The sequence below is a fragment of the Sciurus vulgaris genome (genome assembly GCF_902686455.1).
Source record: "Sciurus vulgaris genome assembly, chromosome: 8".
Lineage (NCBI taxonomy): Eukaryota > Metazoa > Chordata > Mammalia > Rodentia > Sciuridae > Sciurus > Sciurus vulgaris.
In genome coordinates this window covers 78,822,050-78,836,898 of record NC_136468.1, presented here as the reverse complement: position 1 = coordinate 78,836,898, position 14,849 = coordinate 78,822,050, and the positions used below count along the sequence as shown (strand labels likewise).

The 14,849-nt window shown below is 38.8% G+C and overlaps 1 protein-coding gene across 2 annotated transcripts; it reads left to right on the top strand.

Annotated features, from left to right (window-relative positions):
* Positions 1-2,491: 2,491 nt before the first annotated feature.
* On the top strand, positions 2,492-14,476 carry AGR2 (anterior gradient 2, protein disulphide isomerase family member). Of its 2 annotated transcripts, XM_079151922.1 has the most exons (9): positions 2,492-2,692; positions 5,139-5,265; positions 6,064-6,209; positions 6,495-6,558; positions 6,668-6,720; positions 8,061-8,134; positions 10,401-10,464; positions 12,369-12,452; positions 14,401-14,476. In XM_079151922.1, exons 3-9 carry the CDS (start codon positions 6,071-6,073, stop codon positions 14,448-14,450), a joined length of 528 nt encoding a protein of 175 aa, XP_079008048.1. In that variant the 5' UTR covers positions 2,492-2,692; positions 5,139-5,265; positions 6,064-6,070; the 3' UTR covers positions 14,451-14,476. The 2 variants fall into 2 exon arrangements, with proteins under 2 accessions (XP_079008048.1, XP_079008047.1); XM_079151921.1 differs by lacking the exon at positions 5,139-5,265 and having other exon boundaries at positions 2,508-2,692.
* The last annotated feature ends 373 nt before the right edge of the window (positions 14,477-14,849 follow it).

Genomic DNA, 14,849 nt, shown 5'->3' with positions numbered 1-14,849 from the left:
GGCTTTGAACTTGCCATCCTCCTGCCTCAGCCTCCCAAGCCGCTGGTATTACGGGCATGCTCACCACACCCAGCCAACTGATCATATCTTATTAATCTTTGTATTTTTAATGCCTGTCATGGTATTTGCTACATAGAATTGTTGAGTATGGTGAAAAAATAAATGAATTAGAAAATAAGTGAAATAATATAGTCAAATGTCCATTGCATAGTGGATACGCTATTTCTGCTAGTTATTATTAGTGTCCAGAATTCAAAAAGCAAATCGCCTTTAAAATGTTCTTAAATAACACCCTTTAAAAATATAATGACATCTTCTTAATTATGGCCATTGTGTGGATCACTGGTGCCAAACTTAGTTTCACTTATCAAACATTATATTATCAAATTCTGCACAGGAAATCCTAATCAGATAGTATAAAAAACCATGTACCCAGTGATAGCAGTTTTACAATATCAGGCAAATACCAAGGACTAGTTACATGAGATTACCATTAAAAATGACATTTAACAGCATACCAAAGAAATACTTTGTCTACCTACCTAAAAGCCACTATGTAGTTAACATGCACCATGGACAAAAACCTAGTGGCTAAAAACAAAGACACGCCAAAGGTGCCACAGCCACCATAGCGTGTGTAGGATATATTCTTCCTCCTTGCTGTCCCTGAGTCATTATGACACATATTGGCTTTTCACTAATGAGATCAGGCACATAGATCAATAGGATAATTATATCATTATAATTAGTTATAAAAAGTCAGAAATGTTTTTAATTATCCAGTTTTATGGCTGAATTGTGTCTTCCAAAAATTTATACATTGAAATTCTAATCCCCAGTACCTCAGAATGTGACTGTATACAGAGAGAGGGCTTTAAAAGAACTAATAGTTCAGTAGGCTGGGCCCTAATCCAACATGACTAGTGTTCTCATAAGAAAAGGAAATAAGACAGAGACAGGTACAGAGAGAAGATCAGGTGAAGACTGGGAGATGTCCATCCACAAGCTTAAGGAGAGAGGCCTCAGAAGAAACTAACCCTGCAGACGCATTCACCTTAAACTTCTGACTTCTAGAATTGTGGCAAAATAAAGTTCTGTTGTTTAAGCTTTCTGGGCTGTGATATTTGGTTAGGGCAGTCCAAACAGGTCAAGTATTTTCTCTTAACTCATTTGATGTTCAAAACAGTTGTGAATATTATCTCTGTGTTATAGAGAGGGAGAGTAAATTTTCAGGGACGTTAAATGACACTGATGTCGTGCAGTGAACAAGCAGCAGGATGCTCACTGGAATCTGCAGACTCTAAATGCCATCCACTTCCTGCATATGACAGACTAGAAGACCCAACTCTGCCCTAAACTAGGTGTGGGATCTTTGGAAAATTCTCAACTTTTTGATATTTTTCATCTTTTTCCACCACCTACAAAATGAGAGAGTTGATTAAATATTATAAAGACTAAAAACACTAAGGGTCTATATAAGAGCCATTCTAGTTTTAAGAGTTTAGTTCATATTATTGCTTTCAGTCAAAATTCTAATGAAATTATCTCTGTACACTTGTTTAGAATGGAAAGAAACTTCATTTTGGGAATCACCATTTAGCCCATAGAATTCAGAAATTGAGAAAAAAAAATATGTGCTTGAAAATGTTTTGAAATGTAATGATCCTAACTCATTGAAAAAGTTACTTTATAGGATTTGCATCCCATTAGTTAATTTTCTTTTAAATATTTCTCCATTCTGAGCTTTTAGGGATTGCATATCGATTAATGAAGAAAACACAGAAAAGATTAAAACTTTCTAACAGAAAATTTGAGTTCCAGTCTTAAAATCCTCAGTAAGTAATCAAATACTCTTAAGTAAAAAATAAATAAAGTCACAGGCATAATTTCTAGGTCTTAAAAATAAAGTAAATGATTTCCTATGTGCCTAGAAGGAAAGTTTGTCATAAATAGAAAAATATCTGAAATATATTTGAACCCACTCTTCATAGTGAAGTTGCCAGACACGCTCATCAGTAAGGTAATTACTACAAGTACATAGTTTTAGACCTCTTTTTTCAGTACCTTCCTAAGTTTTGAAATATTCAGATGGTACTTAATTTGTATTTTTTATGCCTGTAGTTAATGTGCTTCACCCACCACCACCGCAAGAGGAAAAAACTTTATTGTGAAAATAATTTGTATGGTAATGGAGTATGGCAGGTTATGTGACTGCAAGAGTTAGAACTGTGAATCATCTCTCTTGTGTTTTTAGCTAAGTAAAGGCAATCTGCCTAAGGTGGAGGAGAAAAAAAAGAATCTATAAACCACAAACCATCCAATCATACAAAGACAAATCAGCCTTCAGGCAAATCAAATGTCTTCATTTAAAGCTTACCTGGATTTGGCACTCTGCCCGTCTTTTCCAATCCTCCTAACAACGTATTTTCACAAATAGCTAAAAACATGCATATTGAAAGGCATACCTTTTGCAATGTTGTTGTCAAAAACAAGAAACTCTTTAACCCAAGGAAGACAATTGCTTGGGGAAAGGAGAATTTGCTTCGGAGTTAGCAGCATGTAAATGCAGGATTAGTGGGTGGGATTGAGGTGTGCTCTGGTGCATAAATAGAGGCTCTGAACTGTGCTGGCACACTCAGAAGCTTGGACGCATCCCAGCCGGTTCACAAGGCAAGTGGGTGGGGAAAGCCAGGTAAGGCTCTTGTCAATAGCTTTGGAATGGCTCTTGCTAGAATGAGCTTTGGCCTCTGATTGCTGTGTAAAGTTGCAGGCAATTAACTGACAGAGAACTGCAAGTTTCCCAGGGAAATGAAGTGGGGTGGGAGAGGGAAAAATGGAATTTCCACCAGGTTTACTGGCTCTTTGACTGGAGCTGCAGTGTTACATTCCTGAGCAGGTGCTTTCTCCATTAAGAAACAAGAGGTTTAAGAGCAGGTGAACTCTTGGGAGTTTTGAAGCTTGAGACAGGACCCATGGATGTCTATCTCAGTCACCATCCAATGCTCTGCTTCTCTCCCACTGGCTAAGCAAAGACCCACAAATTCCTCCACCATGAAAATTGAGCTCAAAATTTAGCCCCCATAGAATATATTATTACAAATTAGAAAGAGTTTCTTTTTTTTTCGTCTGGTATAAAGATATGCTTACTGGTTTGTTTGTTTTCAATCTTCAAATGCATGGGCTAGGAGGTTAAAAGAAAGTTACTTTGCAGAATATTAATATATAATAACAGAGACTCCGAAACCTCCTGCAACTTTGTTTTTTGCTAAAGATAAGACTGGGACAGAGCAACCAGTAAAAAGTGGTGTCACAGAGTGTCAGTGTGTGTCTGTGTTTCTGTGTATGTGTGTTTCCAAAATATCAAAACCTTCCAAAGTTAGCACTGTGCTTTGAGGAGCTTATGCAGAAGGTTTGCAGAGTAGAGGCTCTTCATGTTATGAAAACTCAGTAGAGTGAATCTGAGAGCAGGATGTTTGTACAGCAGGAGTTATATTAGTATTCCTCAATCGTTGTGACATAAAACACAGGTAATCTATCAATAGTTCCAACCCGTAATCTGTGGAATTGCAAGGGCTCCTGTGAACCATATATACAACAAGAATTGTCAATAGATTAAAGTGCTTTGCCCTCAATATACTACCATTCTTTCAAATAGACATAGATGCTATTATAAAATTCAAAATCAAGGGTTTGTTGATAAATTCAAAAATATTTCTGAACCAGAATTTCAAAAGTATAGTGATTTTCACATGAAAGTGCTTTTTTTAATTTTAAAAAGTAGTTTTGAAACTAAGAGGGCTGGGTATTTTTGACTTACAATACATTTGAGTTGTTTTTGTAGACCTTTAAAAGATAAAAGTTGTTATTGGCATGTCTACATCTTTAAGAATATAGAAATTAAGAAATTAAGTTGGGCATGGTGGTACATACCAATAATCCCAGCTACTCAGGAGCTGAGGCTAGAGAATCACAAGACAAGTCTGGACAACTTAGCAAAACCCTGTCTCAAAGTGAAAAGGACTGGGAATATAGCTAAGTGATAGAGCTCTTGCCTAACATGCACAAGGCTCTGGGGTTGATCCCCAGCACTGCAAAAATAATGAAAGAAAAAAAATCATATCCCTGTATTTTGTTTACATCTTTTCTAAGATGTCATGTGGCTATCTACCAACACTTGTTCAGTTTAACAGAAAACATCACTTGGACTTGGTAACAGCAACATTCTTTCTTATCATCTAATGCTTAGTGAAACATTGTCACTTGTGCTATCAGATCCTTAGAAACTCCCCACTTACAAACACTAAGCAACACTGATCCATTCTGCTTCCTTTGCAGATTCTGGCTTAATTCAAAACCTGCCCCAGTAATAGGTGCTACGGTTCCCCATTTCTTTTTAAGAAATATTACTGTTTGGTGTTACCAGAATCCTGTCTCCAACTTTCTATGCTCTGGCCCCAAGATAAACTTAGTGACTTGTGCTACCACTGTGCCTGCTAGCTCAGCCTTTCTCTTGGCCCTCATGGAACTTTTCTTGCCATTCATGTTCCTGTTCCTAGGTATCCAAGTCAGCAGAAAGGACAAAGGAACTTCACAGACAACCCTGGAGTTTATTTCTTCGTGTTATGAATCTCATAGAATATTTTTGTGCTCTAAAATATATGCCTACAACCACCCACCTCTAAAAACCCACACAAAGAATGTTTTACTGGAAGGAACTTGACTTTGATGGGTCTCAGTCAATTCAAAGCTAATACAGAGTTTGAATAAACCTTACTCCAGGGAGAGACTTGTGTGGGTGCAAGTCTTCAGCTAAGTGACAAAGCTCGCAGGTTCTAAATGAAATCAGGAATTGACCATTTTATTTACAGCTCATTCTTCAGTGACAATGTACCCATTTTACCTTAAGGTTAAAGAAACCAGTATATTTAGGGTAATTGTTTCAGGGAGGAAAGACGAAGCCAGCCCTGTAAAATGACAAGGTCCAGAAGTCTTTGTGCTAGAACCACCTCACAAATGTTTTCATCTCTGAACTTTGCTTTCTTCACCTACATAATGAAGCATTGGGGAAGTGGAAAAGAAGAAGTAATGCTTAAAATAACTTCCAGTACTATACCTCTTTTTTCTCCTCTTAGTCCCAGGGATTGAACCTAAGGGTGCTTTACCACTGAGCTATATTCCCAGACCTTAGGGTCTCCCTAATTTGCTGAGGTTGGCCTAGAACTTGATATCCTCCTGTCTCAGTCTCCTGAGTTGCTAGGATTAGAGGTATGTGCCACTGTACCTGACCAGTACTTTACTGTTTAAATATAAATTTTAAATATAAATTTCCATATCTTTATGAGTATATCCAGGGGCAGGGGTTGTAGCTCAGGGGTAGAGCACTTGCCTTGCACGAGTAAGGCACTGGGTTTGATCCTCACTCAGCACCACATAAAAAAAAATAAAGATATTGTGTCCATCTACAACTAAAAAATTTTTTTAATTTTTTTTTTTTTTTTATAGTATATACAGACAGGACTGCGATGTAGCTTAATGGTAGAGCACATGCCTAGCATGCTTGAAGCCCTGGGCTTAATCGCCAGCATTGTTGGGGGAAATAGTTTATATATCTAACTAGTTATCTCTTTCCTTAAGTTATATCTGTTTCTCTTATGGATCTGGATCTATTGATAGGTAGGGGAAAGACAAAGACAGATATACTACGTATTATGTTTTGTTTTGTTTATCAAGGATTGAACCCAAGGGCACTCAACCATTAAGCCACATCCCCAACCCTTTTTTTTTTTTTTTTTTTGTATTTTATTTAGAGACAGGGTCTTGTTGAGTTGCTTAGGTCCTTGCTAAGTTGCTGAGGCTGACTTTGAACTCAAGATCTCTCTGCCTCAGCCTCCCGAGCCACTGAGATTACAGCTGTGCTCCATAGTGCCCAGCACATGCTATATATTCTCACATGTCCAGTCTCAGCAGAGCCCATTTCTGTTGTATTCTACAACACACAGATTCTGTGACACAATCTATAGATCTTGAAGAATACTAATTCCTTCTTGTTTGTTTTCCACATAGGTTTGCCATGGAGAAAATTTCGATGTCAGTATTCTTGCTCCTTGTAGCCCTCTCCTATAGTCTGGCCAAAGACACCACAGTCAAACCTGGAGCGAAAAAGGACACAAAGGACTCTCGACCAAAACTGCCACAGACCCTCTCCAGAGGTGATAGTCAACTTCTGGTTGGCTTTCAGCTCCTACTTCATTGGGAAGGATTTCCTAACTCTGGGTGCTAAAGTGCATGCACTGAACATATTTTACTATGTTTCTTCCAGATTTATCCTAGTTTATAATTACTTCTACTTTATCTAGTTTTTTTTTCTTTTTTAGTATATATATATATATATATATATATATATATATATATATATATTCCAGACTTCACTATTGCCTTTCAGTAGGGTTGGGCCCAAAATTTAGTTTTAAATATACTGGCTTATTTTGTTCTAGGTTGGGGTGATCAACTCATCTGGACTCAGACATATGAAGAAGCTCTATACAAATCCAAAACAAGGTGAGGACGATGGTCACACAGAGCCCTTGATAGGCTCTCAAGAGCACCATCTAGTGACCTTAGCTCTACATGAAATCCTACCCACCAAAAATCACCCTTTCTCTTACAGTAACAAGCCCTTGATGATTATTCATCACCTGGATGAATGCCCACACAGTCAAGGTATTTATTCTTCTAAATATGATTTTCTTTGTGAGCCTTAAGATAGGACCAGGGTTCAGATCATTCATCTGTATACCCTTAGAAATAAGAAAAGAGAGGACTGGGAATATAGCTCAATGTTAGAAGACTTGCCTAGCACAAGAGTGAGTCCCTGGGTTCAATCCCCAGGACTGCAAAGAAAATTTTATATTTCATGTCGTAAAAAAATCTTTTAAGGTAACTTTAAATATTTATACATTTTGTGTTCGTCATTGACGTATACTTTAAACGCTAAGCTCTAAGATTCATTTCAACTTCATGATTTCTCTTACGTACCACGTTTAAGACATCAGCAGATACTGTTGACTTTACCTTCAAGATAGATCCTTCCTCCAGCACCAGCTTCACAGACATGCAACCTGTGCCACTTCACAGGACCAGAGCTGAGGAGGCTCCCATGCTTGATTTAATTATTTGCTGCTAATGTCTTAAACTTATCAATAATTCTTAAACAAAGGGCTTTGCATTTTCATTTTGGCCCTGGGGATATATTAGGTAGCTGGTCCTGACCAAATTCATTCATTTCTTATTGCTTCAAGGCTACTGCCCTAGCCCAAGCCAAGATCATACCTGCTCTAGAATGCTGTAACAGCCACTAACTCATCACTTTACAGCTACCTCTTCATCCAGAAACCAGAGTGAAGCTGATGAACACAAACCAAATCCAGTCACTGTTGCGCTCAAATGGCTTCTCATACAGAATTGAATCCCCACTGCTGATCGCAGCCTACAAGGCACAGTCTGGCCAAAGCTACCTACCTTTCCTTTTCTACCACTCTCCCTTGTTCTCTCCTCTATCTCGCCTGGCCTTTATGCAGTTTCTTGAGCCTCTGAGCTCACTCCCACCTCAAGGCTACTGCTCTTGCAGCTTCCTTTGCCAAGAGTGACCTGTCCCCCAAATCTTAGCTCACTGCCCCCATAATGGACCACCCAATCTTCAATGTCACCTCCTCAGAGAGATCTGCCCTATCAAACTCCTTTGCTTCAAAGTACACATCTTCACCTGAAATTACTAAATATTTGTACTTGTTTTTGGTCTGCCTCCCACACAAGTATCTCTCTGCAGAAAAAACATGCTTTTCTCTTTATTGCATCTTCCCCAAAGCCTAAAACTTTGCCTGCCACATAGTAGGCAGTCAGTAAATTCATGTTGATATAAGGTAAACTGCCTGGCATGTGAGGCTCTGGATCCATCATCAGCACTCCCCCAAAAGAAAACATAACTGATTTAAAATACAACAGTAAACAAGAGTTTTAACCATGCCGAGGTGGCTGTTTAATGATTTTTCTTTACGTCATAGCTTTAAAGAAAGTGTTTGCTGAAAATAAAGAAATTCAGAAACTGGCAGAGCAGTTTGTCCTCCTCAATCTAGTGGTAAGTTTGCTTTTCATCATTAACATTCCCCCCAAAGTTCATTATGTGAAAAGGGTGATTCGCTTTTCCCATGCATTTCACTCACATGGCATTAACTGGGATCTCTTCCAAATAGCCCATCTCATAGATTGGAAAGAAGAAAAGATACTTTATCTTATTAAGACTCTGACATGTCTGTGTTTTTATTTAGTAATCATTAACGTTAGCTTGTCAAAAAACAACAACAACAAAACCCTCTCATGTGGTGAGAATATTCTCTATTCTGTGATAATGGAAAGTTATTTATATTTTGCAAATTACTTCCTGTGTCCACCCCTCAACAGTCCTAGATTCTCAATCCTTGTCCCTTCTCCATCTGAAAAAGTCAGCTCCCAGGCTAAGTCTAATCCTGCCTCTTTGTCCTGTAGCTTCATGCATTCCCACTTGACTTCACCGTCACCACCTCTCCTGATGATCAAGATTCCTGCCTTTTCAAGTTCTTTCTACTTGGGAGACCAGTAGTGTCAATTTTTCTTTTCTTTTCTGTTTTTTAGGGGTGGTATCAGGGATTGAACCCTAGGGTGTTTAAACACCGAGCTACAACCCCAGCCCTTTTATATTTTGAGACAAGGTCTAAGTTGCTTGGGGCCTTGCTAAATTGCTGAGGCTGGCTTTGAATTTACCATCCTCCTACCTCAGCCTCCAAAGTTGCTGAAATTACAGGCATTGCCACCAATGCCCAGCTCCATTTTCCTTCTAAAAGTGAACAAACAAAAGCAATTCTACAAATCATATATCCCCCTCATCACCATTTGACTTCTTCAAAGAACAATCCATATCAATAATTCTTTCTCACCTCCCTTCCATAGGTTCCTCTTCCTCTTTCTACCCCTCATGTCAATGCATCTCTACTGATAATCCCTTTTTTTTTCATATCTTGTATTCTCTATGGACATCATCAACAATAGTTGGGTTAAATTGATTCCTGTACATTAATTTCCTACATCTTACCTAAACATGCAACAAATTCCAACTTGCCTATCCAACAATGTTTCAGATAGCTCATAATTAAACTCAATATGTTCCACATTGAATTAATCACCTTGGTTCAGATTTCTCAAATAGTTCATCTGTCTTTATTCCCTATTTCATTGAATGTAGTGCTCTTCTGGATTACACTCTCCTAACCTGTGGCAGTCAAGAAACTCCCTACTCCTACAGTCTAAATATTCCTGCTAATAGTACTTCTTTCCACCTCAGATCCAGGATTGTAGTGTTTGATTTTTTCACTTAACTAGCTTACTGTAGTGTTAAGCATCTACCTGCCTACAAGATAAACCCACCTGACCCCACGGGGCTATCAGGGTAATCTCTCTAAAGACCAAACAGGTCCTGGTACCTCTCCAAGCATCCCTTCAGGAGCTCTTAAGTATTTCTGAACAAATGAAAAGTCTGTGGCAAGGTGAGCAGGTCCAGTCAGGAGATGCTCCTGGAAGCAGCTTAACAGCATCTCTCACCACTGCCCTTGTGTCCATAATGCTTCACTCCTTCCCAAGGGCTGGCCATACAAGGAAGTACAATGTTTTCCTTTCATACCTTTGCACTTGTCCAACCCCCCTCATGGGGTGGTCTTTTATTCCCACAAAAGTGATCCCTGTTTGCCTTTTAATATTCCTCCTTACCCACTTCGGAAAGTCCCAGGGAACTTTTGTGCTAGGCTCAATGTCCTGCTCTGTTCATCCAAAAGCCTGCATATCCCCCATCATAATATAACATAACATCATAACATTTCACCCACTGGATCCTCAGCATGCATTTCCCTACCGGGATCTCTCAATAGACTATACATTCACTAAAGAAAAGTGCTGTGTCTTGCTAAATCAGTAACATTCTAAACAAAAACTGACAGATGAATGCTCAAGAAAATTCATTTGGTTTTCATAATTTCTCCAAAAATATCTTCAGCTTTTTTTCCTTATTCCATCTCCTCCTACCTCATCCAAGCCTTCTCCCCAACAACATCACAACTCCTTCCAGACACTCCTTGAACTTCTTTGACCTTTCTGTATCACATCCATCAGCTCTTTACTGTATGGTCTGCATCACATTCTGTTGTTACTATTTCACGCACTAAACTTATCACCCCACCTATATTATAAACTCTTGGGAGATGATCCCTTGGAAATCTTCTGTCCCTAACCCAGTAACAAATGCAATCCTGAGTTAGAAAATTTGAAAATAACCAAAGAGTATGCAAACTAAAAGCTGTTTCTTTTTTAAATCTTAGTACGAAACAACTGACAAACACCTTTCTCCTGATGGCCAGTATGTCCCTAGGATTATGTTTGTGGGTAAGTGACAGCGACAAGATAAAACACATACTCTAGGTACTGTGCAAATGCTGCCACATTCTTCCTCTCTTCCCCACGCTAGTCTGTCACTTGTACACAGTCAAGGTCACTGCTAAACTCTAGCAAGTCAGCCCATGGATGTGGCAGTCCTTTAAGTTTCTCAGCATATTTTCTTTAAGTGTGAGCTTCTATCTATTTACACAGATGACTTTTCTCTTCAGCTAATTTTAACTTTTCATTTTCTGCAATAAATTCATCTGAGAAGGAAGCACCGTGTTTCTGTCATTGGTAGTGCATTCCTCAGCTATAATTCTGCCTTTATTGGGGGATGATTTAATAAATAAGGTAGAGGCTATTTCTGCTCCCACCATGACCCTGGGGCAGATTCCCAGTGTTTCTTGAATGACTGGATAAATGTATTTTGAGTTCCACTTTGACCCAAATCATATTAAGGAAAATCTACAATGAAATCTGTCACCTAGCAGAGTTCCCACTAATCAAGGGGTTCACCTAGGTAATTTATCAAAGTTTGCATTAAATGTAAGAAGCAGAGAAAAGTGATGAGGGGCAAAGGAGGAAGGGTGGACTAGAGCCCTGATTTTATAGATTGGTTTTGTTGGAATTAGGAGCATCTGGAATGCTAATATTGGAATTAGTAGGTCAGCTGGTCATACCTTGTGTAGGACTTATTTTTACAGCCTACCTAAGAGCATCTTCTTCCAGTTCGTTCCTTTAGTCCAGGCACCAACTTTAGGGCAGCTGGCTCCTGCAGTTTGATGCATATCTGTACTGCCTGCAAGCTACAACCACCTGGAGGATTTTAAAGACTGAGCTGCCCAGGACACACTGCAAACAAATCAGAATCTCTGGGTATGGGATGCAGGTGCCCACAGTTTAAAAATCTCTCCAGGTGATTCCAAGTAGCCAGGGTGGTGAACAGGTAATTAAGAGCCCTTCTATGATAATTTCAAAGATTAGATTACCTTGATGTCCCACACCAAGGAGTATAGTCCTTAAGTCTTTGTTAAAAATACAAATGTCTGCTTCTGGTAATTTGTGTCTACTAATCCTAGCCCAATATTCTGGAATGACAGAGATGGTCCACTCTAGTACCAGTGGCACTTTGTAAACATGGTTCTCACGAGTCTGCCTCATTCTCAGGACATGTGTCTCAGGCTACTTAAGTCCTGTCAAGGCAAGGTTTCTAGACTTCTCTGTATCCTCCTACTTTGCTTTTGAGTGCATCTTATTTTTTAAGATATCTTTCCTCATTAATCATTTAACTTCAAGCAACATTTTAAAAAGCATGACAAAAATGGATTTAAATCTAAGAAAAATAGACAAAAAGACTCAAATCTCTATCTTTAAAATGCAGCTAATTAGCAACAAAGGAAAAATAATGAGGCACAATTAGTGCTTATTTGACCTTGCTGTTCTTAAGGGCCTGCATTCTTTGATTTGTTAAAAGAAAATGAAAGCAAACATTAGATGTGAGCTTCTAATTATCCAGGTTGCTCTTGGTAAAACATGCCAGCTACAATATAATCATTCCAAAAGTTTACAATAATTCTGTCGGAATGGATGCTAATGTTCTCATGAAAAACAAACAAACAACAACAAAAAAAACATCATCCCCAAAATATATAGAATCCTGTTTTTACGTCACTTAAGATAGAACAACAGGTTTCATAACCTTTTCCAAAAATCACACAGCACAGCTATCAAGTGCTCCCTGCCCTGCATTGGCTGCTACCTGCCAGAGGCTGGGCAGCAAAGCGGATGGGATAGAGCATGATCCAGTACAACAAATGATGTTACACAGGACACGGGTACCTAGGCTTCATTAGGTAAGAGAAGCTACTTAGAAAAAAACAAAACCATCCCATTGCCTTTTATCTCTGCAGACCCATCCCTGACAGTGAGAGCTGACATCACCGGAAGATATTCAAATCGTCTCTATGCTTATGAACCTTCAGACACAGCTCTCTGTAAGTGGTACTTCTAACTTGAATGTCATCCAGGGGTGGCACATCTGTTGCTGTAGTGATGGGCTGAGGCTCAGGTAAGGTAAGAGAGAGCTCTAAGTACAACAGAGAATCAGTTTGACTCTAATGAGGTAAATCACTCTCCTTCCAATTCAATTTATTGTATTTTTATCTCAATTGAGGAACCCTTTAGATTAGGTATCTTTTTCTCTAGGAAAATTCCATGACATTACCTAACCTTTGGGTTTTTCTCAGGCACACTAACACATAACCCCTTCCATGACAGAATTGATCCAAGAGGTGTGATATTTTTCCCCCAAATAACAAAGTGAAATAATGTAGTCCAGCTTGTTGAAGTTGAAGTCAGGTTCAATTTAAAGATCAATAGGCAAGAAGATCCAAAGAGTTGCTAAGGTACTCACTTTTTTAGCAGTTACCATAAACGAAAGAGAGGGAGAGAGACAAAGAGAGAGAGACCCTTGAGGCAGATGAGGTAACTGAATGGGAGGATATACCTGAATGAGACATCCACTTACTCCTACTGGGAAGAAAACTGGGTTTTCTCCTGTCAACCAGTTCTGACCAATTATAGTAGCTGCCCAGAACCTCACTGTCCATGTGAGCCATTAGCCACTTGTTGCTATGTAAAAATTTTTTTCTTTTTGCGATTAACTTAATTACAATTAAAAACTTAGTTTTTCAGTCACACCAGCTACATTCCAAGTACTCAGTTCACAGCAAGTGATTTTCTACTTTCTCTGGCTTAGAATATTGTGCTGCAAAGGAGAGGCTGTGCCTAGTCTGTAGAAAAGCTCCTCATGGTCCATCAATGTCTCCAGTGAGAGCTGTGCAGACAAGGGGAAGCACATTCCAAGTTCTGGCCATTCTTGAGATAACAGCATATATCCTACACACTAGCAGCATAGTGCCCCGTAGAACAGGCACATAATAAATATTTGTGGAAGGCATGAATAAGCAGCTGCTTGGTGCCAGTCTCTCATGTAGAAATCCTATGTCACCAGATTGCAAATCTCATGTTCACAAGTTGCTGCTAAAGGAATACAAATTAGAAACTTGGGCTCAGGTGCATAGCTCCAGCACTTGATATAGCTGTGTAACCTTGAACAAACTTACTTACCCCTCTAAGCCTGTTTCATCATCTATATATGAAGTGCTAATAAGGTTTTTTGGTACTGGGGATTGAACCCAGGGTCGCTTAGCCACTGAGTCACATCCCAGGACCTTTTTTGTATTTTATTTAGAAACAGGGTGTCACTGAGTTGCTTAGGGACTCACTAAATTGCTGAGGCTGGCTTTGAACTCCTGATCCTCCTGCCTTAGGCTTCCAAGTCAGTGGGATTACAGGCATGAGCCACCACACCTGGCACTAATAGGGTTTTCTTTTTTCTTTCTTTTTTTTTTTTCCGGTACTGGGGATTGAACCCAGGGCCTTGTGCTTGTAAAACAAGTACTCTACCAACTGAGCTATCTCCACAGCCCCACTAGTAGGGTTTTCATTTGGATTAGTTTATCTATGTTAGGCACTTGGCTTACTATGATTTGTAATTTATATTCCACCCACTTCTAAAATAATTTGCAGTAGCTTCACACACTAACAGGTGTTTCCTATGAATATGGTTTAAAATGTACTTCTAAATTAGTCAAAATTGTTTGCTTCCGATAGAGCTTTTGAAGAGATTCTTTTGTGAGAGGAGTTGGAGAAGTAAGATCCCAGAAGGAATGAGCACACTAGAAAACTGGGTGGTCACAAAAGCCATTGTGCATAATTAAAAAAAAAAAAAAATACAACGAATTACCAACAATTCAGCCCATGATTTAAAAGCACCCTGTTAAGCAATGAATACAGTACTGCATTGGGGGATTTATTATACCTACTGATATAATTTCTGATGACACTTGATTAACCTGACCTAACTTTTTCTCCCATTAGTGCTTGACAACATGAAGAAAGCTCTCAGGTTGCTGAAGACTGAATTGTAGAGGAAAAAAAAAAAAAAAAAAACAAATGAAGTCTTCAAGTTCCTTGCTTTGTGTTAAGCCTTGAGACTTGCAATCAGAGACTTCAGAAGACCAGAGAATGCAGAAGTCTTGATGGACATGCAGATTAGATTATAGTTTAATGTTACAGCCTCAATTTTTTTTAATGGTTTCAAGTATACATGTATGAAAACAATATCGTTATCTACCATAATAAGCCATGATTTTCTTAAAAAAATAAATCCTTATAGGGGTACCCAAAATGAATTTCTTTTTTTTCCAACTTGGTCTTTCACAGAAAGACCAGGAACGTGGACACACAAACAAAATAAGACAAAACTAGTTCAAACAATGAAAACCAAAGACAAAGTTGTCATCCTGCCACACTCCAGGTTCTCACTG